The sequence below is a fragment of the Gnatocerus cornutus genome, chromosome 2 (genome assembly GCF_029298725.1).
Source record: "Gnatocerus cornutus isolate USDA-ARS CGAHR chromosome 2, icGnaCorn1.1, whole genome shotgun sequence".
Taxonomy (NCBI): domain Eukaryota; kingdom Metazoa; phylum Arthropoda; class Insecta; order Coleoptera; family Tenebrionidae; genus Gnatocerus; species Gnatocerus cornutus.
Genome location: NC_142234.1, coordinates 22,367,377 through 22,389,955, shown reverse-complemented (window position 1 = coordinate 22,389,955; position 22,579 = coordinate 22,367,377). Strand labels below are relative to the sequence as shown.

Here is a 22,579-nt window from a genome sequence, read left to right as displayed (position 1 = left end):
ATTTAATTTTAGGACGAACCAAATATGTTCAAGTTGTTTTTATTAAAAATCGTATCGTTGTTAGTTTTTTAGCTATGACAATGAAATTTGGGGAGTTTACTATTTCTAAACTGTGTATTAACCGTGCCAAAAGCCAAAAATTTGGAACTAAAAATATAAATTTTAGAAAATTTTATTTTAGGACGAATCAACAAGTTTCAACTTTTTTTACTAAAATTCGTATTTTTGTTAGTTTTTAAGCTAGAACAAACAAATTTAGGGAGGTCACTATTTCAAAAGTGTTTCTTAACGATGTCAAAAGCCAAAAATTTAGAACAGAAAAAAAAGACAGATTTTAGAAAATTTAATTTTAGGACCACCCAAATATTTTCAACTTTTTTTTTTTGGTAAAAATTGTATCATTGTTAGTTTTTTAGCTATGATAATAAAATTCGGGGTGATTACTATTTGTAAAGTGTGCATTAACTATGCTCAAGGCCAAAAATTTAGAACAAAAAATACAAATTTTAGAAAATTTTATTTTAGGACGAATCAAAAATTTCCCACTTTTTTTAATAAAATTCCTATCTTTGTTAGTTTTTAAGCTAGAACAATAAAATTTGGGTAGGTCACTATTTCTAAAATGTTCCTTAACTGTGCCAAAGGCCAAAAATTTAGAACAGAAAATACAGATTTTAGAGAATTTAATTTTAGGACGACCCAAATATTTTCAACTTTTTTTTTAGTAAAAAAATCATTGTTAGTTTTTTAGCTATGATAATAAAATTCGGGGTGGTTACTATTTGTAAAGTGTGCATTAACTATGCTCAAGGCCAAAGATTTAGAACAAAAAATACAAATTTTAGAAAATTTTATTTTAGGACGAATCAAAAATTTCCCACTTTTTTTGAGTTAAATTCGTATTTCTGTTAGTTTTAAAGTTATAACAATAAAATTTGGGTAGGTCACTATTTCTAAAATGTTCCTTAACTGTGCCAAAGGCCAAAAATTTAGAACAGAAAATACAGATTTTAGAGAATTTAATTTTAGGACGACCCAAATATTTTCAACTTTTTTTTTAGTAAAAAAATCATTGTTAGTTTTTTAGCTATGATAATAAAATTCGGGGTGGTTACTATTTGTAAAGTGTGCATTAACTATGCTCAAGGCCAAAGATTTAGAACAAAAAATACAAATTTTAGAAAATTTTATTTTAGGACGAATCAAAAATTTCCCACTTTTTTTGAGTTAAATTCGTATTTCTGTTAGTTTTAAAGTTATAACAATAAAATTTGGGTAGGTCACTATTTCTAAAATGTTCCTTAACTGTGCCAAAGGCCAAAAATTTAGAACAGAAAATACAGATTTTAGAGAATTTAATTTTAGGACGACCCAAATATTTTCAACTTTTTTTTTAGTAAAAATTGTATCATTGTTAGTTTTTTAGCTATGATAATAAAATTCGTGGTGATTACTATTTGTAAAGTGTGCATTAACTATGCTCAAGGCCAAAAATTTAGAACAAAAAATACAAATTTTTAGAAAATTTTATTTTAGGACAATTCAAAAATTTTCAGCTTTTTTGGTAAAATTCGTATCTTTGTTAGTTTTTGAACTAGAACAATCAAATTTGGGGAAGTCATTATTTCTAAAGTATGCCTTAACTGTGCCAAAGGCCAAAAATAAAACAGAAAATACAGATTTTAGAAAATTTAATTTCAGAACGAACCAAATATTTTCAACAAAATTATTCCAAGGTTTTCAAATTTTTGTGTCTATTTTGCCTGGACTATTTATCACTACATTGTCTTGTAGAAAATGGAGATTAAGACAGAAGCGGATGACGTGGACGAAGGGGTTTCCCCCAACGATCTTAATCCAATTTCAGGCCACGCCAGTAAATGGACTTCGCCCAAAATCCGCAAGAAGTTGAGATCAGTCGTCAGTTTTAACAATAAAGGAAGCACTTAAAAAACGGTTTTGTCAATTAACTAGTTTTGCACGATTGTTACTTATTGTATGTTACATACCAGTTAAGATCAAGCTTTGCAGAGATTAACGTTTCAATGTTAAGAAAGAGTAATGAAAAATGGAATATTTTTCTATAGGAAAAGACCGAATTATGCCATTCTCGTTCGATGTTTTAATGTTGTAGGTACCTGGCATATTTATTACCACATATGGCAGAAAATATGACAATATGGAGAGAGGGGACCATGTAGAAACTTTCCTTCGCGTTTGTTTTCCTTGTTTGGCAATTATTTTGTCATATTCTCTGTCTTCTTAAACACGTTTTAACATAGTTTTTAGCCAAATGTTAGTCTATTTAATATTTATTTCGGACAACACATGAGAACTGTATGTGATATCAGCTGTATTTTTTTAAATATATGTTTACATGTTGCCAAACACTTTTTTTTTATATTAGTTGGTGTATAAAAGTCTTGAAGCAAAAGACAGCCAAACTTACAGTCACAACAAAAACAATCACTCCGAAAATGATCTTCTTTTTGTAAAACTTCAACGTGGCTCCCGGACTCCTGAGCCACGAAAAAGAGCTCTCCGGACGACTAAAACACCCCATTTTTTCAAGATAAAGTCAAAACAATACGTACTTTGGTTTCGGCAGAGCTTGAGGATCATCGCGTCCGAACCCAGCCGGAGCTTTACCACTTTCATCCTTCGTCAACAGTTCAAACTCCAGCTCCAACGCCCCTGCAAAAACCTCGCCAATCTTCGGATCGTAATTCAACACGGGCCACCACCCTTTAGTTCTGCGAACTTTAAACAAATTCAAGGAAGGGTTTTTGGTCTTCAGTTGCGTCAAAGAGACGAGTTTCGCCAAACCAACGCCTCGGGGGAGTTTGGAAAGGTCCAGACTAACAGTCCCCAGGAAGTCGTGGTAGGAAAACGTGTCGTTTTCCCAGATTTGTAGAGTTAGACTGCAGGGAATTTTCTCTTCTTGGGGTTTGTAGCCGAACTTCTTCTTCACCACAACGATTTTGTTCTCGGAGATGAGGTAATCGAACGTGAAGATGAATCGCCAGTTGAAGTTTCCTTCGCCTGTTAGAGAGCGGTAGTGGACGTCGGTGTACTGAGCAGTTTCTGGGTTTGTTACCCACCTAAACAAAACACTTCGCTTTGGAACACCACCCCTGCAAGTTACCCTTTTACGAAAATATCCGACTTCTTTTGCCCTGTTAGTACATCGGTTTCTTGCAAAACCACATTCGATGCGTTCCAGACAATCACGCGAAGCTCATAAGTTATTGGTTTTTGAGGGGTTATATTCACTTGTTTTGGAGTGGGAAGATCCCCAACCGGGAGAACGTCAATCCACAGCTGCAACTTCCCCTAAATCTTGGTAGAAAAGTGGTGGTGAGTTTGCAAACCTGTTCAATTCCTGGTTTTTGAGGATGGTACAATGACCGTGTCTCCACGTGCTCTGGTACTAGAGTACAACCAACTATTGGTATTTCCGCCCAGTGCTTCAAAGCTTCCAGTGCAAGAACTTGCTGGTCTTGCTCAACACAGTCACTTGGTTTGAACTCTCGAGGACTGAAATCCCGCCCTGCGAAAGTCACGCAGTTCTCTTTGTAGTGTAAGTCAGGGATGTTAAATCTCTTGCACATTTTGTATAAGATGGTGGTGGGTCGCTGCTGGTCCCTCCACTGGCAGTACCCGGACCTGCAACTTCTTGTTTGAGTGAGTCTTTGATTCGCCGGAAGAGAATTTTATTCGAAGAAAATTGCTCATAAAAACGAAAACCAACCAACAATGTGTTCCAGAACACCACTTTTTTCTAAAGAAGTCAAATTTTCAATCATCGTTGATTGAATTACTTACATTTTGAAAATTTATGTTTCAATAATTGCATTTTTTTTTATTTTTTAAATTTTTGATGGTTTATCTGGTCAAAATTCTACAATCGACAACAAAATATTTGCTGAGAAAAGCATTTAAGTCATACAACTTTAAAACCACGTCAACTAGGTAAAAAAATTCAATGACGTAGCTGGCAAAATATTATAACAACACTGCGCCCCAAAATTAACGCAAACTTTTTTTTAGACCTACATTTTTTTTAAATTAGCCCTTAGGTGAACACGCATTTTAAAACAGTTTTGACAATTTAATATCAAATTTTTTCCACAAAATTAACACTTGTTGCAAAAAACAAAATTGGGAATCGCTGTGATTTTTACAGCGAGTTTTACAGTTGGCCTCGACAGAGTGTTTTAGAAAAAACTGAAAATCAAATATCCAAAAATTTAAACGAGCATAACTCGGTTATTTGTGGGCCGATCTTAACGAGACTTACATTTTTGGATTCCTCGTAAAATTCTGCGTTAAATGACACCAACAAACTCCAATTTGCTTCAAAAACAAGCGAGATATTGATCGAATTAGATTTGGACAAATTAAATCCACAGGATATTCCCTTTCCCGAGAAAAGTTTTTTTTTTATTTTTCAAAATCTAGATAAGACTTGATTCATATCTAGAATAATAACTACTACGAGTAAAAGTAGAAAATTACCAAATTTTCATAGCTGTAGCACTAAAATTGGATGTCAGAACATTTTGCTTCCTCTTGAAAATTAAAATTTCCAAATATTGTGTTTTTTGCTCTAAAATTTTGCAATTTGGTGGAGTGACTAATTTTAGCTTTTTTATGAATTATGCGAAATTTCCAAATTATAGACCAAAAGAGACAAATTTTGGAATTTTTTATTTTGAGGATGAACCAAAAACATTTGAAAAAATATGTTAAGGGGTGTAACTCTGGTAATTTTAATGTCACATCAATCAAATTTGGGGAAATTAATTACTTGGAGTTGCTTATTATCTCTGTCAAGTAACAAAATTGTAAGTAAAAAAAAACTCATTTTGGATTTTTTTATTCTAAAAATAAACCGAAAATTGCCAAAAAAAAATAAAGCTTGTAACTCTAGTAATATTTACGCTACATTGACTAAATTTGGGGAGATTACTAATTTAGATTTGCTTATTACTTGTGCTAAATTGCAAAATTATAGACCAACAGAGACAAAATTTGGAATTTTTTAATTTGAGGATGAACCAAACACTTTTGAATAAATATGTTAAGGGCTGTAACTCCGGTAATTTTAACGTCATATCAATCAAATTTGGGGAAATTAATTACTTGGAGTTGCTTATTATCTCTGTCAAGTAACAAAATTGTAAGTCAAAAAAGACTCATTTTGGATTTTTTTATTCTAAAAATAAACCGAAAATTGCCAAAAAAAAATAAAGCTTGTAACTCTAGTAATATTTACGCTACATTGACTAAATTTGGGGAGATTACTAATTTAGATTTGCTTATTACTTGTGCTAAATTGCAAAATTATAGACCAACAGAGACAAAATTTGGAATTTTTTAATTTGAGGATGAACCAAACACTTTTGAATAAATATGTTAAGGGCTGTAACTCCGGTAATTTTAACGTCATATCAATCAAATTTGGGGAAATTAATTACTTGGAGTTGCTTATTATCTCTGTCAAGTAACAAAATTGTAAGTCAAAAAAGACTCATTTTGGATTTTTATATTCTAAAAATAAACCGAAAATTGCCAAAAAAAAATTAAAGCTTGTAACTCTAGTAATATTTACGCTACATTGACTAAATTTGGGGAGATTACTAATTTAGATTTGCTTATTACTTGTGCTAAATTGCAAAATTATAGACCAACAGAGACAAAATTTGGAATTTTTTAATTTGAGGATGAACCAAACACTTTTGAATAAATATGTTAAGGGCTGTAACTCCGGTAATTTTAACGTCATATCAATCAAATTTGGGGAAATTAATTACTTGGAGTTGCTTATTATCTCTGTCAAGTAACAAAATTGTAAGTCAAAAAAGACTCATTTTGGATTTTTTTATTCTAAAAATAAACCGAAAATTGCCAAAAAAAAAATAAAGCTTGTAACTCTAGTAATATTTACGCTACATTGACTAAATTTGGGGAGATTACTAATTTAGATTTGCTTATTACTTGTGCTAAATTGCAAAATTATAGACCAACAGAGACAAAATTTGGAATTTTTTAATTTGAGGATGAACCAAACACTTTTGAATAAATATGTTAAGGGCTGTAACTCCGGTAATTTTAACGTCATATCAATCAAATTTGGGGAAATTAATTACTTGGAGTTGCTTATTATCTCTGTCAAGTAACAAAATTGTAAGTCAAAAAAGACTCATTTTGGATTTTTATATTCTAAAAATAAACCGAAAATTGCCAAAAAAAAATTAAAGCTTGTAACTCTAGTAATATTTACGCTACATTGACTAAATTTGGGGAGATTACTAATTTAGATTTGCTTATTACTTGTGCTAAATTGCAAAATTATAGACCAACAGAGACAAAATTTGGAATTTTTTAATTTGAGGATGAACCAAACACTTTTGAATAAATAAGTTAAGGGCTGTAACTCCGGTAATTTTAACGTCATATCAATCAAATTTGGGGAAATTAATTACTTGGAGTTGCTTATTATCTCTGTCAAGTAACAAAATTGTAAGTCAAAAAAGACTCATTTTGGATTTTTTTATTCTAAAAATAAACCGAAAATTGCCAAAAAAAAAATAAAGCTTGTAACTCTAGTAATATTTACGCTACATTGACTAAATTTGGGGAGATTACTAATTTAGATTTGCTTATTACTTGTGCTAAATTGCAAAATTATAGACCAACAGAGACAAAATTTGGAATTTTTTAATTTGAGGATGAACCAAACACTTTTGAATAAATATGTTAAGGGCTGTAACTCCGGTAATTTTAACGTCATATCAATCAAATTTGGGGAAATTAATTACTTGGAGTTGCTTATTATCTCTGTCAAGTAACAAAATTGTAAGTCAAAAAAGACTCATTTTGGATTTTTATATTCTAAAAATAAACCGAAAATTGCCAAAAAAAAATTAAAGCTTGTAACTCTAGTAATATTTACGCTACATTGACTAAATTTGGGGAGATTACTAATTTAGATTTGCTTATTACTTGTGCCAAATTGCAAGATTATAGACCAACTGAGACAAAATTTGGAATTTTTTAATTTGAGGATGAACCAAACACTTTTGAATAAATATGTTAAGGGCTGTAACTCCGGTAATTTTAACGTCATATCAATCAAATTTGGAGAAATTAATTACTTGGAGTTGCTTATGAACTCAGTCAAGTTACAAAATTGTAAGTCAAACAAGACACATTTTGTGTTTTTTTTACGAATTTTATTGAAGGATTATTGCTTGATCTCAAAAAGAAACATTTCTAAAATCTGTGTTTTTTGCTCTACAATTTTGCAATTTGGCAGAGTTAATACACGCCTCAAAAATAGTGACTTCCCTAAATTTCATAGCTGTAGCACTAAAATTACTAAAATTACGAATTTTAGTGATGGATGTCAGAACATTTTCCTTCCTCTTGAAAATTAAAATTTCCAAATATTGTGTTTTTTGCTCTACAATTTCACAATTTAGTAGAATTAATACACGGCTCTAAAGAAGTAGTTATTCCAAAGTTCAAGCTGAACCAATCAAATTACCGAATTTAATAGTGAATGTCGAAAATTTTTGCTTCGTTTTTTAAATAAAATTTTTAAAGTCTGTGTCTTCCGTTCTAGACTTCTGTAATTTCTTGAAATTAGTACATAACTCATAGGTAGAAACTTTTTTGTTTCGTAGTCGATGTACTGGAATTATAAAAACATTCCGAATTTAAACAAAATTAGGTCTTTTGCTCTACAGTTTTGCAATTTAGTAGAGTCAATTGACGGGTCAAAAGTTGTATTTTCCAAAAAATTTCACAGCCGTAGCACTAAAATTACCAAAATTATAATGAAACTAGTTATGACATTTTGATGACCACGTTAATACAATTTCTTATCCATTTGTCTTGGTTTTAGAGTTGTATGACATAAATGATATTCACATCTCTGCTTTTCAGAATTTGAAACGGCTAAGCCATCAAAAGTTCAAAAAATAAACAAATTCAAATATTAATACATAAATTTTCATAATTTTTCAAAATAAAAGTAATTCAACCTACAATGATTAAAAATTTGACTTTTTTTGAAAAAAAAAGGTGCCCTACAATACATTGTTGGTTGTCGTTTTCATGGGCAATTTTTTTCGAATAAAATTCTCTTCCACCGAACTGTGAGTCGTGACGACAACTCCATTTTACGTTAAATAGTTCTGCGGAAGCCCACAATGCGCTCTATGTCTGGTGTAGACTCGATTCTCAATATCAATTTTCGTCTCTCCGATCAAATCATCCGAAGTCAGGAGGTCGTAGTCCATCACCGTCACCACCAAAGTGTGGTCCTGAGGGAACACCCCATTGAATTCGAAGCACTTCCCGAAAACGGGATTCAACTCTGATTGGGCGTGGTTTTCTCTATCACTGACCACTTGTTGGTTTAGCGTTAGGCGAAGATAAGGGTCCGACTTTCCAGTGAGATCCTTTGGGGGTAGATTCAACCCTCTGACGCAGTAAACTCGCAGAACATAACGCATGGGGCTGTTGGAAGGGAAGTCTTGGAACACCCCCATGTCCAAAGGGAGTCCGTTTGGGGTAACACAGGCGGGGGTTAGAGGCCACTTGTACACTCTCAAAGCGCCTTTGAAGACTCCAGTTGTGTTTTCTTCGTCTACTGCTTCGTCGCCAGTTCTCTTACCTTTGTACATCGGAAAGGATTGAAGAATATCCGAAAAGCCATCAAACTCGGGTTGGTTTTCGAGTTCGCTCTGATAAATCTAAGAGAATTAGGAAATTGCAGACATCTACTCACTGTCAGAGTGTATTTATGCCTCAAGGACAGAGTTGTGGTGGTTTTTTCCTTGAAAGAAGTTGTAACAATTGGGGGAAAAACATGTAAAGTACCTCACAGGACGCGTAGAATTTCGTCCACCAATCAAAATCGCTGGTGTCTTCCGTTTCCGGTTCCTCAAACTGATCAGTACCCACCGGTTTGTCAACTTTCTTCTTCCGTTTCAAGCAGTTGCTGAGGCCGCAGTATTTGACCCGCTCAGGCTGCGTGTTCTCTTGAGTTTCATTCAGAGACTCAATTATAGATTCTAAAATACAGAGCGAAGTCAAAAATTCCAACAAACTTAAGTCGTACCAACGGAAAGAAAAGTCTCCGACTTTTCCTCCTCGCAACTATAAAGTTTAACTTCCCGTTCCTCCACAGTAAAAGGAACATAAACAAACCTCCTCATGGGAGCAAGATAAGTGCCAATAAAAGCGTTGATCCCGAAGTTCCTGCAATCAAACATCTTTAAACTCACCAGTGGCGCAAACTCCTCCTGCTCTGCAAATTTCGCTTCAAAAACTTGCACCGGGTTGGTAAAATTGAGGCTCTTTTTAACACTAAGAACATCGGAGGTTAAACTGGCGTCATTGCACTCCACCACAATTTTGGGTTTGGTTGTGTGCCACATTTGCACCTTCTTCAAGCTTCGGAGGCCCCAGAAGACCACCTCGACGCGGTGGTTGACCAAATTCGGTTTGATTTCGGAAGGAACTCTAGTTAGAAGTGGAGGACCATCTCCTCTGTTCAAACTGTCCTCCGCGACTTCTTGGAAGTCCACCGCTGCTAAAACCTCCGCGCTCGCGTTGAATTTGTTGAACACTTTCTCCCACCTGAGTTTCGGGTAACTCTTTTCGTGATCCACCAGTTTGAGGAGTGGTTTCAACACGCATTTTCCCACTAGTTCGTTCTTGAACTACCTCGAATGTTAAAAAAGGGATAAATTGACTCGAAGACATACACACTCGTCTTTGTCGTACACTTCCAAAGTGACTGTTGGAGGATTTGCAAGAATAAACCCCTGGGAACCATAGAGGACGACTCGGGGGAAAATCAAAGTTTGGTCCCAGACCGGAGTCAAAGTTTTTCTCAAGATTTTGGTCTCTTGAAACTGTTGTCCGATTATTAAGTGAACGAAAGGATCAGAAAGACCACTTTTATCGGCGCCTGGGGAAAATCTCCCTTGGAAAATGTACGCATGGGCTTGAAAAGAATGAGTTTCCGTCGCTGTTAAGCTGTCTGGAAGCACCTCAAATGAAGACGCAGCTAGAGAGGAGTAAAAGTTGTCGGAGTGTCGCTCCAGACCCATCCAGACCATCGCGTCCATCTTGCAGGCGGAGGAAACAAAGTCCGCAACATTACAATTAGCTTCGGTTTGCAAGTAGATGGTTTGGAGGACTCCGCAATGAATTCCTTTTTCTTCCTCGACCATAGAGAAGACGACGTTTCTGGGCTGGATTATATGGTACGCCACTCGTTTATTGCCGGAGATCATCCAGAGATAGACCTGGGGCCAATCTTCAATCTGAAAACTTAATAAATTAATAAATCAGAGCGAAGTTCGGCTTACGATGTCCACCAAAGCTTCGATTCTCGTGCAGATCTTCTCAAGCTTTTGGTAGGTTTTCTTCACACTCTGGAGGTGTGGTAACGAGTTGGATAACTCCACAACGGCCTCCATTTCTTTGAGGCAGAGTTTCAGGCGCTGTTGGTCCAACAGTGGATCAGTGTCAAGTTTGTACCCACAAGCTATATCAATGTATTTGCTCGCGGCGGAAGACACAAAGTCGATGGTCTCTTCAAGAAACTGTTTAGTTTCGGAGTCGTGCTTGTCGTAAATGTCTTCGATTTTGTCCAGCCGCGACCTCTGGAAGCTAAGTTATGGAGAGGAGTCACCAAACTACTTACCAGATCCCGAAGAATTTTAGTAATCAGGTTGTAATTATACAATCTTCTTCTTATGTCAGGGAGAGTTGTGGTCAACCGCAGAAGAAGTTTCCGCTCGTTCAGCTCAAGAAAACTGTAGTTCTTGTTCATTAGTTTTGGTTTGAGTGATGGAGTGACTTCGGTGTTCGGATCCGACTGAGAAGCCCCACAAGACACGCGAAACGAAAGAGGTTTGTCGCTAAACTTGTTAACAACAGACGAGACTTCGAAAATGGCAACAAAGAGTACGACTTCTTCAAACTGCGCCTTGTACTCCTCGATGACCACTGACTGAATCAAATGAGTTTTAGTTTCGTACTCCGCCACGTCGCCCAACAGCGAGCTCTGGAGGTACAACAGAACTTTCCCCAAGTACCCTTCTAAGTTGTTCGGCGAGTAAAAATGAAGAAACGAAGGGCCAAACGTGGGTAAAAACCCGTCTTCATCATCACTGGAAATCGTACGAAGGCTCAAATACCGTGTCGCTCTTCTGTTGCTTTCGTGGTAGAGTTCGATTTTAAATCCTTGGCAAAGTGGAGGGAAGAGTTCCGGGAGAAGAAGACGTTCGTTCCAAACAGGCGCGGACGAGTTTTTCTTCACTTGGGTTTTAACGCTGATTCCGGAGAAGGAAATTCGAAGTTGAGTGGTTGGGATGTTGTCAAACTTCTTCGTTCCTTCTTGAGTTGGATTTCTTTTTACGCAGTCCTTGCCGCGGTAAACGTCGAAGATGAAGTTGACTCGTTGTCTGCTGGCGGCTCCTTCTGGTAGGAATAAATTCCCTTCGATGTCGTCGGTGTTTAGATACGGTGGGATTTTCAGAAGTTCTCCTTTGGCGAGGAGACTTACGTCGATTTTTAAGTAGCCCTGGGTACCACCTGTGTCACTTGAGGAGGTCAGAATTGCCCATTTGTGGTACAGCTGGTGATCTAAACAAGAGATTAACCATAGAAATGGGATAATATTTTTACCTTTTTGGTACCAAACAGTACCAACATCGAAAGAGATGCTTCCGAGGAGTTTTCGCTTTGTTAGAATTCCAGCAGGGGACATGACTGTGATGTTGACTGTCTTCTCGACGATCTCTTCAAAAGTCGTTAAGAATTCGAAGACAAAGTACTGTAAAATAGTGTTGGAGAAGAATTAAAGAAGGAGATTTTACCTCATTGTAGTAGGGACTGTTGGTGCTGAACTTAACAGGAGTGTATTTCTTTCGGTTGTCTATTTGTACGACAGCAAAGGTGGTTGCATTGGGCCAGATGTAGTGACGCCCTTCGATTACGGTGACGTTGAGAAGGAAAGTTTGAAGGGGTTTGGACATTCCTTAAAAAGGTGACACAATTTTTGACGTGCGAATTCATAGAGGTTTTGATTTTTTCTACAGGTTGCAAATTATCGTGGAATTCGTCTCTGTTCCAAATGTTGCAAAGCGATGTTGCAATGAGTGTTGGGTTTTGGGGTACAAATAAAGACTCGCACTAATAAGTTACGTGGTCAAATGTCAAATTGTTGGGATTCAATGATGCCAACCTTGTCATTTTTAAATTTCCAAAGTTATTTCATCAAGATTCTAACCTTAAATAAACAAATAAAAAAATTCTCTGCAGGAAAAATAGCCTTTAGAAAACACAGAAATTGATTGCATGTTTAATTCTCTTAAGATCCCAGTTTTGGATGTAATTTTCGTGTTTACTCTAGCCCATAAAACAATAAAAGTTCACTGTTTATACTCGCGCAATATTTGGTCTCAAAACTTACATAATTTATCACGAATAAAGTAGCTCGAAAAATTTATAATTTAGAACAGGCAGTCAACAAGTTAAAAATAGTAATCTCTTCAAATTTCAATGCACTAGCATCAAAACTGTCAAAATTACACGTCCGGATAAAAATATATTGGAAATTTTTGGCTCGTTTTGAAAATCAAAAATTTCTAAAATCCGTCCCTGTGGCTCAAAAAAATTGTAATTTGGGACAGACAGTCAGCAAGTTAAAAATAGTAATTTGCCCAAATTTCAACACCCTAGCAAGAAAACTGTCAAAATTACATGTCCGAATGGAAAATATTGGAAATTTTTGGCTCGTCTTCAAAATGAAAATTTCTAAAATCCGTACCTGTGGCTCGAAAAATTTGTGATTTAGTACAGACAGTCAACAAGTTGAAAATAGTAATCTCTCCAAATTTCAAGGCTCTAGCATCTAAACCGTCAAAATTACACGTCCGAATGGAAAATACAGGAAATTTTTGGCTCGTCTTGAAAATGAAATTTTTTAAAATCCGTCTCTGTCGCCCAAAAAATTTGGGATTTAGTACAGACAGTTAACAAGTTTAAAATAGTAATCTGTCCAAATTTTAACAACCTAGCAAAACTGTAAAACTTACACGTCCGAAAGGAAAATATTGGAAATTTTTGGTTCGTCTTTATAATGAAAATTTCAAAATTTCTAAAATCCGTCTCTGTTGCCCGAAAAATTTGGAAATTAGTTCAGACAGTCAACAAGTTAAAAATAATAATATCTCTAAATTTTAATGTCCTATCATCAAAACTCTTAAAATTACACGTCCAAATAAAAATATTGAAAATTTTTGACTCGTCTTGAAAACCAAAAAATTTTAAAAATCGTGTCAGTGGCTCAAAAATTTGTAATTTAGAACAAACATTCAACAAATTAAATATAGTAATCTGTCCAAATTTTAACGCTCTAGCATCAAAACTGTCAAAATTACACGTCCGAATGGAAAGTATTGGAAATTTTTGGCTCATCTTAAAAATAAAAATTTCTAAAATCCGTCCCTGACGCCCAAAAAATTTGTAATTTAAAACGGACATTGAGCAAGTTAAAAGTAGTAATCTGTCCAAATTTTAAGGCTTTAGCAACAAAACTGTCAAAATTACACGCCCAAATGAAAATATTAGAATTTTTTTCCTCGTCTTGAAACTGAAAATTTCTAAAAGCCGTTCATGTGGCTCGAAAAATTTGGAATTTTGAACATTCAATCAACAAGTTGAAGAAAGTAATTTCTCCAAATGTCATTGCCGTAGTATCAAAATTATAAAATTACTCGCCCGAATGGAAAGTGTTGAAAATTTAAATGTTTTAATGTTTAAATTTAAAAATGAAAATTTCTAAAATCCGTCCCTGTTGCTCAAAAAATTTGAGCTTCAGGATAAACAGTCAACAAGTTAAAAATAATAATCTCTCTAAATTTTATTGCCTTAACATCACAACTGCTAAAATTACACGTCTAAATATAAAATGTTGGAAATTTTTGACTCGTCTTGAAAATGAAAATTTCTAAAATCCGCCCCTGTTGCACAAAAAATTTCAAATTTCAGACAAACAGTCAATAAGTCTAAAGTAGTAACCTCTCCAAATTTCATTGCCCTAGTATAAAAACTACCAAAATTAAACGTGCGAATCGAAAATATCGGAAATTTTTGGCTCGTCTTAAAAATAAAAATTTCTAAAATCCCTTCCTGTGGCTCAAGAAGTTTGTATAAAAAATAAATTTTTATTATTATTACATAAGATTTAAAAAATGTTGTTTACAGACAGAGACTTTTTCATTTGAAATGGCTCCTTGTAAAATTAGACCAGCATACCTAGTGCCTATATTTACCCCTGTCGTAAAATCCAACACACAATCGGTAAATCCTTGTGCTATTAAGAGGTGTGCGCTTGCCTGCACGTCTTGTTTTTCACGAAAATAAGAAAAATAAGCACAAGTTCTCACTCTACTGCGCCAAATTTTTCACTGCACTAAAAACCCAACTAATAAGTAAGTACCAACTGTTTTAAAACCAATTAATCAAATCCCAATTTTAGCCAATAAAATGCACCATAACTTCCTTCTCTTTACCTTTTTTATAAGTGTGTCGCTTCAAGACAAGCCGTACAACTTTCGCCCAGAGTCTCGCCAAATTGAGATAAACGCAGGCGACACTTTTTACATCGGTTTCGATCAGATTAAAACTCGCGCTCATTTCGAGCACTGCTACATCAAATCTTCAGCGGTTGCGGTGGATTATCCCTTAAACCAACCAGTTTATGCGAAGAAGCAAGCACATCTTCACTCTTTTAAGGGATTTTTTCCGTACCCTTCAGTGTGTGCGTTCACTTATTCCACCCAAAACAATAAAATTCCGTCGAATTGGACCATTTCAGTCTTTGACGATCTTACTAATTCAACCTTCGTGGAGAAAGTCACTGTTGCTTTGTACTGTAAGTCTCTGGTTTGGAGTCTTCCGAAAAAATAGTTTTGATTGTAGATGACAGACCGCTTTATTCCGAGCGCTTGGAGGCGTTGCAGAACAGCACCGTCACCAACTTCTTCCGCGGCGACAACACGAAACTAAAGAAGTGTTCTCTTCGTTTCGACAACACCACTGTGGAAATCGAGTTGAATTCAATCTCCAATGTTATTCAGAACGTGTTCAAATCAAGACTCTTTAGTTTAGGCGAAGGCAGATGTGGCTACAAAATCAATAAGTTGGTACCAAGCGATTCCAAACGCTTGACGTTGTTTGCCACCGACACCAACAACAAAGTGTACAGAAACTCGTCGCTTTTGGTGGTGTTAAAAGGGGAAAAACTCCAAAACCGCTCCCTAGAGGTGTACTTAGGGGATGCCGCCACAATCAAATGTGGGAAGCCAACAGTTGGCAGCGCAAACTTCGATCAGAAGTTCTGCTACTTGTACAACCCCGGAGGAGATTTAATGTTCCACGGACATATGTGTGTCTACGAGTTGGATGTTGTAACGAAAGAAGACTTGGGGACGTGGAGGTGTTTGATAGGGTTCGACTACACGATGGAGGCGCTGGAGTTCACCACCGAGCTTGTGGAGAAGAGTAAAATCACCCTCTTTATTCCCCTGTGTTAATTCGTTCTAATTTTAGAGCCCGAAGCCATAACAACTTTCCATAAAAACACAACAAGTTATTTCGGTATTGGCTGCCAACTTCTTAACTTCAATCGGTACTCGTTGAGGTACTGCAGATTTACGAGACCTGATGGAAAAATCTTCCTCACCACAGGTGGAGGTGCACAAAACTACAACACTATTTTAAGCGATCTGGACGGTGGTAAATGCGCGTTGGAGGTAAAGAGTTCAAAGAAACCAACAAACTCCTTCAGTTTGGTTCGGTAGATTCAGAAACCTCTCAGAGCGGAAGATAAGGGGACGTGGAAATGTGAGGCGGCGTTCTATGGAGATGACACAACTGGGGCTTTTATTACCATTGAAAAGGCGACACGTCTTCCGTATCAAAAACACAAGAGTAAGAATATTCGACTGGGGCACTCCTTCGTTGTTGATTGCCAGGTGCCGTACTCTTCCGATCACTGCTATATTCAAGCACCGAACGGAACTCAGTACAAACCCGAGAGCAGATTCCAGATAACAACCGGTCTTTGCATATTTAAAGTCGAGGTGTCCAACGAAAGCGACAACGGAACGTGGAGATGTGCAATCGCGCGCAGAAATGGCATCCCCGATGATGTTCTAACAGTTGAAGTACCTCTTCAGTACTTAAAACACAATGAACACAAAACAATGACATTTTAGGTGTCCATCATTGATCTGAAAGTGTTGTTTTCCCACGTGGAGGCCCTCGAAGACACTGAGGCTAATTTAACTTGCAACACCAACGGAATACCTCTTGATCACTGTCGATTTGTGGCTCCCACCAACGAGTCGTACTCTTTACGAAAAGACATCGCAACGTCCAATGGGTGTGTTTTCACCCCTTTATTACCTCAAATCACCGTTTTTTTTTCTCAGAATGTCTTATTTTGGTCGTGGATTGGAGTACGGAGACTGTGGAATTCAAATTTCTAGAGTCAACTCCACGCACCACGGACTCTGGCGGTGCCATATAAGCTCCGGGAGGTCTTATAGAAACAAAGCGGACTTGTCAAGACACGTTCATTTGATTGTAGTACCTTTGATTTCTCCTCTTACAATCGTTGCCACGTTGGGAATTGTGATTGGGGTCATTACTGTTCTGTTAGTTGCAGGCTTCTTCTTGTACAAGTCTTATCGTCAGCAGCGATGTTGCAAGCCTGATGGACGTGCGACTTTAGATCAGTCGGATAGAGTGAGTAATGGGAGTGAAAATAGCAATGAGTCTGCTGCTTTGACGATTGCTGGAAACGCTCTGTATACTACGTATAGAAGACAGGCGTATTCTGTGGATGAATAAAGAGCTTCGAGTTTGTGGAGACTATTTTTATGAAAATCTGTAACTTCGTTTGTTTTTTACATAAAAAAAAATGGTAATTAGAAAATATTTTTTTCAAATTGTTTTCTGATTTTATGTCAAAATTCTGAGGTCGATATCCCGCCTATTTTTGGAGCAAACTTGAGTTATTAGGGCTCATTTTACGCCGCATTTCACGCAGATTCCAGATCCGGGATTAGAATTGACGTACGGCAACAAACAACTGAGTTATAGAGGTTTCAGTTTCAGATTGTCGCCAAAGAGCAAAAATTTTGAAACTCCAGAATATTAAGTTCTCGATATCTCCAGAACCACGACAGATAGAAAGATGCGGTTTGCGCCATCGTTTTTCTAGTGCTTTTTCTTATAAGAGTCCGGTAAATTCGCCGGTATAATAAAAAGATTTAAATAACAAAATAACTTTGGAAAGACTTCTAAAATTCTGACCGAAATTTCAAACTTTTAATAAGTCAGTTTTTTTTCCTGTAAAATTTGGTATTTTGGCACAGTTAATTGATAAACAAGTCAAACGGAGTTAAGTCTTTACATTTTTCTGTCTGAAAATTAAAATTGTCAAAATTGCGGAATTTGATAGAAAACGGTGATAATTTTTTATTCGTCCATAAAATGAAAATTTCTAAAAATTTTGTTTTGGGCTATAAAAATTTGCAAATTGGCACAGCTGATAAACAAGTCAAAAGTAGTAAAACTTATAAAATTCATAGTTTTAGAATGAAATCTGACAAAGTTACGGAATTTAATTGAAAGTGGTGAAAATTTTTAGTTCTTCAAAATAAAATTTTTAAAAAATTTGTTTGTTGCTCTAAAATTTTGGAATTCAGCACAGTTAATAAACAAGTCAAAAGTAGTAAAACTTTTAAATTTCAATGTTTTAGGACAAAATTTGAAAAAGTTACGGAATTTAAGCGAAAATAATAAAAATTTGTAGTCCGTCTTCAAAATAAAAATTCTACAAAATTTGTGTCTTGCTCTAAACTTTTGAAATTTTGTCCAATAGATAAACAAGTGAAAAGTAGCCAAACTTCCAAATTTCACACTTTTAAAATGAAATCTGACAAAGTTACGGAATTTATGTGAAAGTGGTGGAAATTTTTGGTTTGTCTTCGATATAAAAATTTCGAAAACTTCTATTTCCTGCTCTAAAATTTTTAAACTTAGTAGAGTAAATAAGCAAGTCAAAAGTAGTAAAATCTCCAAATTTCAGAGTTTTAGGACAAAATCTGCCAAAGTTACGGAATTTAAGCGAAAGTGATGACAATTTTCTGTTCGTCTTCAAAATAAAAATTTCCAAAAAATTTGTTTCTTGCTCAAAAATTTTGGAAATCAGCACAGTAGATAATCAAGTCGAAAGCTACAAGACCTTCAAGTTTCACTATCTAAAAAGTTACTTTTTCTCGCGTTTATGTACCTTAAAATCCGCTCTCAAACATCCAAAATTTGATAATTGATTTTTTGATAAATTTTCGTTTTTTTGGCTGCCACTCGTAAACTATTAGACCCACCGATCTAAGATTTGGCTAGTTAATAGATATTGAGTTGCTCTTTCGATTGGTGTGTAACACGAAGTTAATAAACGCCGTTTTTGCAACAAAATGAATCGATAAAAATGGGGCCAAAAAGTCTCTCCTAAAACTTAATTCTCTCGTTTATTTTTGAAGAAAACTAAAATCGTTTTTAAATATATTTTATATCTCAACGATGGCTCTAAAATCTCGAGGAAGTTTAAAACCTCTTAAAAACCGATTTGCTCTGCCAGTTCAAGCATTAGGAACTTTGATTTAGAGTTCAGAAATTAATTATGGCTTTATCTCGAGCCGCTCCTTCAACAATATCTTATTTTTTGGCCCACATCAAGTTGTTCTTTATCAGGAAACAAGCCGAAAACATTTCCAGTACAAAACCTCTTAGACTAATGTTATCAATACCAATTTACCTCAATTAAAGATAAACAATCAATCGTTTTCTTGTCCCTAAGATAACACTTCTAAGGACCACAAGTGGCGCTTAAACTACATAAAAACACATTCCAAGACAGTCAAGTAAAATGAAAATCGTGTTCAGTCTCTTAGCCCTTCTGCAGTTTTCTTCCCAAAACGAGTTGTACAATTTCGATCCAGAATCCCGCCAAATCGTCATAAACGAGGGTGACTTGTACATGATTAGTTTCTATCCAATCGCGAAGATAACGAATTTTACCCATTGCTACATCAGTTCAGAGACCATCAATATTGACTACGATATTATAACCAATGGTACCGAAGAGTACCAAGAAGGTGACAGCGGATTTTCACCCTTTGAAGGAACAGCTTGTGGTTTTACCTACACAGAAGTAAATGACAAAGTTCCTCAAAAATGGGTCCTGATAGCGTTGGACGACATCACCAAGAAGAACTACACAGAAGAAGTTACAATAACTTTCTACTGTAAGTAGGTATTCAAACTATCTATAGGTAAGAATAATAAACTGCTAATTTCAGACAATATGCCTCTTTATTTAACCCGCTGGGAAGGCCTGGAAACGAGCACCGCCGTCAATTTCTTCGAAGCTGGTGCCACCCAACTTAAGACGTGTTCTTTAAACTTTAACGACACGAAGATAGACCTCGATCTGGACGCAATAACCCCATCTGAAGTAAGCAACAATAATCTATCGAACTTTACCAGACGCGCAGTTTTCAGAACAACAAATTTGGATCGCGCCTCTTCAGTTTAGGCGGCGGAAAATGCGGCTACAAGATAAACAATTTAACACACGGAGACTCCACGGATTTAACTCTGTTCGCCACAGACACTGATGGTAAAACGTATCGCACCACCTCCCAACTTGTGGTCATCACAGGTAATAAAAAACCAGTGACATCACCTCTTGAATCCCAATTTTAGTTGACTTCTTGAAAAATCGAACCTTTGAGGTTTATTTAGGCGGCAGCGCAACGGTCATTTGTGGTAAATCCGTTGATGATGGCCCCACTTTAGATCAGCAGTTTTGTCACCTGTACAACCCCCAAGGTGACTTAGTTTCGCGGGGGAGTTTGTGCGACTTCTCCCTCGATATTGTAACAGTGGAGGATTTAGGGACTTGGAGGTGCTCCGCTGGGTACGAGCACGTTATGGAAGCGTTAGATTTCACCACCCAATTGACCGAAAAAAGTGAGTTTTTGAGTTTTCTCACGACTTTCAGGAAGATTGTTAAACATTTCTTCACAGAATTGGAGTCTATAGTCCCGTTCAGTAACAACACCACTGAGTCTGACTATTATATCATCGGGTGTCAATTCGATGGTTTTCAAAGTAACCAGATCAGTTACTGCAAATTTACACGACCAGATGGTAAAATCTTCAAAGTGGTTAAAGGAGCGGCTTCTCCTTTCTACAACACTTTTACCAGCGATCTGAAGAATGGTAAATGCGCACTTGAGGTAACTAGACAGAGTTTCTAAGCTCCTCTTGAAGTTTGAGTACCGTAGATGTTGAAACCGCTGAGATCTGAAGACTATGGATCATGGAAGTGCGAAGGTGATCTCGATGTTGGTCAGTCTGGAGGAATTTTCATTGATGTAAAAAACGGGAAAAGCACCCGCGAAGATGTTAGAGACGCCACAAGTAACAAGAAAAACGTCCGACTAGGAAACAATTTTTTTATTGATTGCGAAATACCGTACTCTTCCCATAAGTGTTATATTATTGCCCCTAATGGAACACAATATAAACCGCAAGACGAACTGGCAGTCACTGGAGGTCTTTGCTTATTTACGGTTGAACACTCAACTCCTACAGACAGCGGCGAGTGGAAGTGTTCAGTGGCGCAAGAAAACGGAACCCCTGACAAAATAATAACGATAGAGGTAAACTCTTTGACAACAAACAAAAACTGACTTCTTTTACAGATTTCCATCATTGAACTAACGGTCTTTAGCTCCAACATCGAAGCTGCAGAAAACGAAGAAATCGACCTCCTCTGCAACACCAACGACGTGCCTATAGACTACTGCCGCTTTGTCTCCCCTTCTGGACAATCATACTCTCTTACAAAAGACGCCTCTACCTCCAACGGGTACTATTTCCTCCACCCCTTCAATTGCCTTTTATTCATCTTCTTATAATTAGTATATCTTACACCGGTCGAGGCTTGGAATACGGAGACTGCGGAATGAAGATATCTAAAGTTCAACTGGAGCAAAGTGGTCAATGGAACTGTCACATCTCGCCAGGTCGAGGAAGACATGCAAGCAACGACTTAACAAGAACTGTTGAGCTTAAGATACAACTTCCGCGGTCTGCGATTACTCTAGCAGAGTCTTTGGGGATTGGTGTGGGGGTTGTCGTCGCGTGTATTGCCGTCGGAGGTGTGCTTTTCTATAAGAAATCAGAGCGGTTTTGTCGGCGGGGAACCACAGAAGAGGATCGTTCTGCCAGAACCAGCAATGAGAGTAACGGGGAGTCTGTAATTTTGTCCATTTCGCATAGAGGTGGATACAATACGTAAAATTATGTATTGCTGGTTGCATAATCTTCAATTGTTACGTATGCAACCCAAAATACACCTTTTTTATAATTAATTTTAAACAGTTTGTACGTTTTGAAAGTACTATACACATTCCGATTGGGACTAGCTCAGTCTGTAGTAAACTCCCCTAGATCCCAAAATGCGTAAATTTGATAAAATTTTGTTTCTAACCCAACTTTGTTGTGTCAAAACATAACCTCAAAAATGCGTTGTTCAAATCATGACTGAATAGTTGTACCCCAAGCCCTCCTCGTACGGCACTCTGAACAACGTGTACAACAGAGCCCGCTGTGCTACAAACAAATGCTCATTACAAAACAGTTTCCTTAGTTTAATTTTTATTAAAAAATATAAAATTTATAATAATGAATAAATTGTTTAATCTCTTCTTTCGATGATTTCTGGGGATGAGCGGTTACTGCAAATAAAGTAAGAAAATAAAATAGATATGCATATAAACGTTTTCTCACCTCATGTCTAAATAATAAGTCAATACAACCACACACTCCTCTTTTGAACTTTTATTGGGAAAAACTAAATTGATGTCCTCATCCTTCCCTTCTGGATGTATAATTTGCAATTCAGAATCACAATCTAATTTATCGTTAAAAATAAATGGGCCTAATAGTGTGAACACAGCGGAATTGTTCTTATGGAATACAATGACTCCTAAATCTGGAAAACATCCTTTTCTAATATCAATGGTGATATCTTGTAGCTGAGGGCCTAAGCCTTTTTGGAACTGCACTCCGTTAAACTGCACCAACGTTGCCGTTGCTTTCTTGACTAACTTGTTAATCCTTCGTATCTGCTGCACTTGACGATATTCATCTGATAGTTTTTTTATATCCATTTTATCTACAACAAAAATGCAGACAACTGGCTTTTTACCACCGTTTTTTTATTCTTCCTTTATCTTACAATTCTGAAATGCAATTGACTACACAAGGACGTGACCAGGACGAAATGCACACACGCCAAAGAATTCGAATCATGGAAACAATTCTTTCTTCTTCTCCTAAAATTGTGACAGACCTATTAAGATTTCCAAGGTCATATTATGTGTCAAAACATAACCTCAAA

General features: G+C 36.3%; 5 protein-coding genes across 9 annotated transcripts in view; 3 read left to right on the top strand and 2 right to left on the bottom strand.

The window, feature by feature from the left end:
• Positions 1–2,347, top strand: part of TrpA1 (Transient receptor potential cation channel A1) — a 33,215-nt gene extending 30,868 nt beyond the window's left edge. For all 4 annotated transcript variants that reach the window (XM_088029965.1, XM_088029964.1, XM_088029967.1 and 1 more), the window contains one exon: positions 1,795–2,347. In XM_088029965.1, coding sequence (XP_087886091.1) covers positions 1,795–1,950 — 156 coding nt within the window. In that variant the 3' untranslated portion in view covers positions 1,951–2,347. The remainder of the gene's footprint in view (positions 1–1,794) is intronic.
• Positions 2,002–14,436, bottom strand: mfr (ferlin family C2 domain-containing myoferlin misfire). Its single transcript, XM_088029620.1, has 17 exons — positions 14,350–14,436; positions 11,907–12,067; positions 11,716–11,863; positions 10,730–11,673; positions 10,392–10,688; positions 9,783–10,346; positions 9,134–9,737; positions 8,893–9,086; positions 8,801–8,848; positions 8,194–8,765; positions 3,372–3,666; positions 3,146–3,333; positions 2,595–3,101; positions 2,438–2,549; positions 2,324–2,390; positions 2,096–2,258; positions 2,002–2,023 (listed from the first exon to the last, which is right to left on the bottom strand). Exons 2-17 carry the CDS (start codon positions 12,063–12,065, stop codon positions 2,002–2,004), a joined length of 4,884 nt encoding a protein of 1,627 aa, XP_087885746.1. The 5' UTR covers positions 12,066–12,067; positions 14,350–14,436.
• On the top strand, positions 14,401–19,008 carry LOC148180113 (uncharacterized). Its single transcript, XM_088029373.1, has 8 exons — positions 14,401–14,525; positions 14,573–14,968; positions 15,016–15,597; positions 15,646–15,848; positions 15,897–16,262; positions 16,314–16,480; positions 16,530–17,023; positions 18,965–19,008. The coding sequence occupies exons 2-7, from the start codon at positions 14,581–14,583 to the stop codon at positions 16,948–16,950; spliced, it is 2,127 nt and encodes a 708-aa protein (XP_087885499.1). The 5' UTR covers positions 14,401–14,525; positions 14,573–14,580; the 3' UTR covers positions 16,951–17,023; positions 18,965–19,008.
• LOC148180112 (uncharacterized) lies at positions 18,961–21,882 on the top strand. Of its 2 annotated transcripts, none has more exons than XM_088029374.1 (8): positions 18,961–19,412; positions 19,467–19,621; positions 19,669–19,828; positions 19,873–20,139; positions 20,197–20,408; positions 20,457–20,834; positions 20,877–21,043; positions 21,097–21,882. In XM_088029374.1, exons 1-8 carry the CDS (start codon positions 19,034–19,036, stop codon positions 21,473–21,475), a joined length of 2,097 nt encoding a protein of 698 aa, XP_087885500.1. In that variant the 5' UTR covers positions 18,961–19,033; the 3' UTR covers positions 21,476–21,882. The 2 variants fall into 2 exon arrangements, with proteins under 2 accessions (XP_087885500.1, XP_087885501.1); XM_088029375.1 differs by having other exon boundaries at positions 19,325–19,416.
• Positions 21,818–22,525, bottom strand: LOC148180111 (uncharacterized). The gene is made up of 3 exons (XM_088029377.1): positions 22,418–22,525; positions 21,967–22,354; positions 21,818–21,914 (listed from the first exon to the last, which is right to left on the bottom strand). The coding sequence occupies exons 2-3, from the start codon at positions 22,347–22,349 to the stop codon at positions 21,875–21,877; spliced, it is 423 nt and encodes a 140-aa protein (XP_087885503.1). The 5' UTR covers positions 22,350–22,354; positions 22,418–22,525; the 3' UTR covers positions 21,818–21,874.
• Between the last annotated feature and the right edge of the window lie 54 nt (positions 22,526–22,579).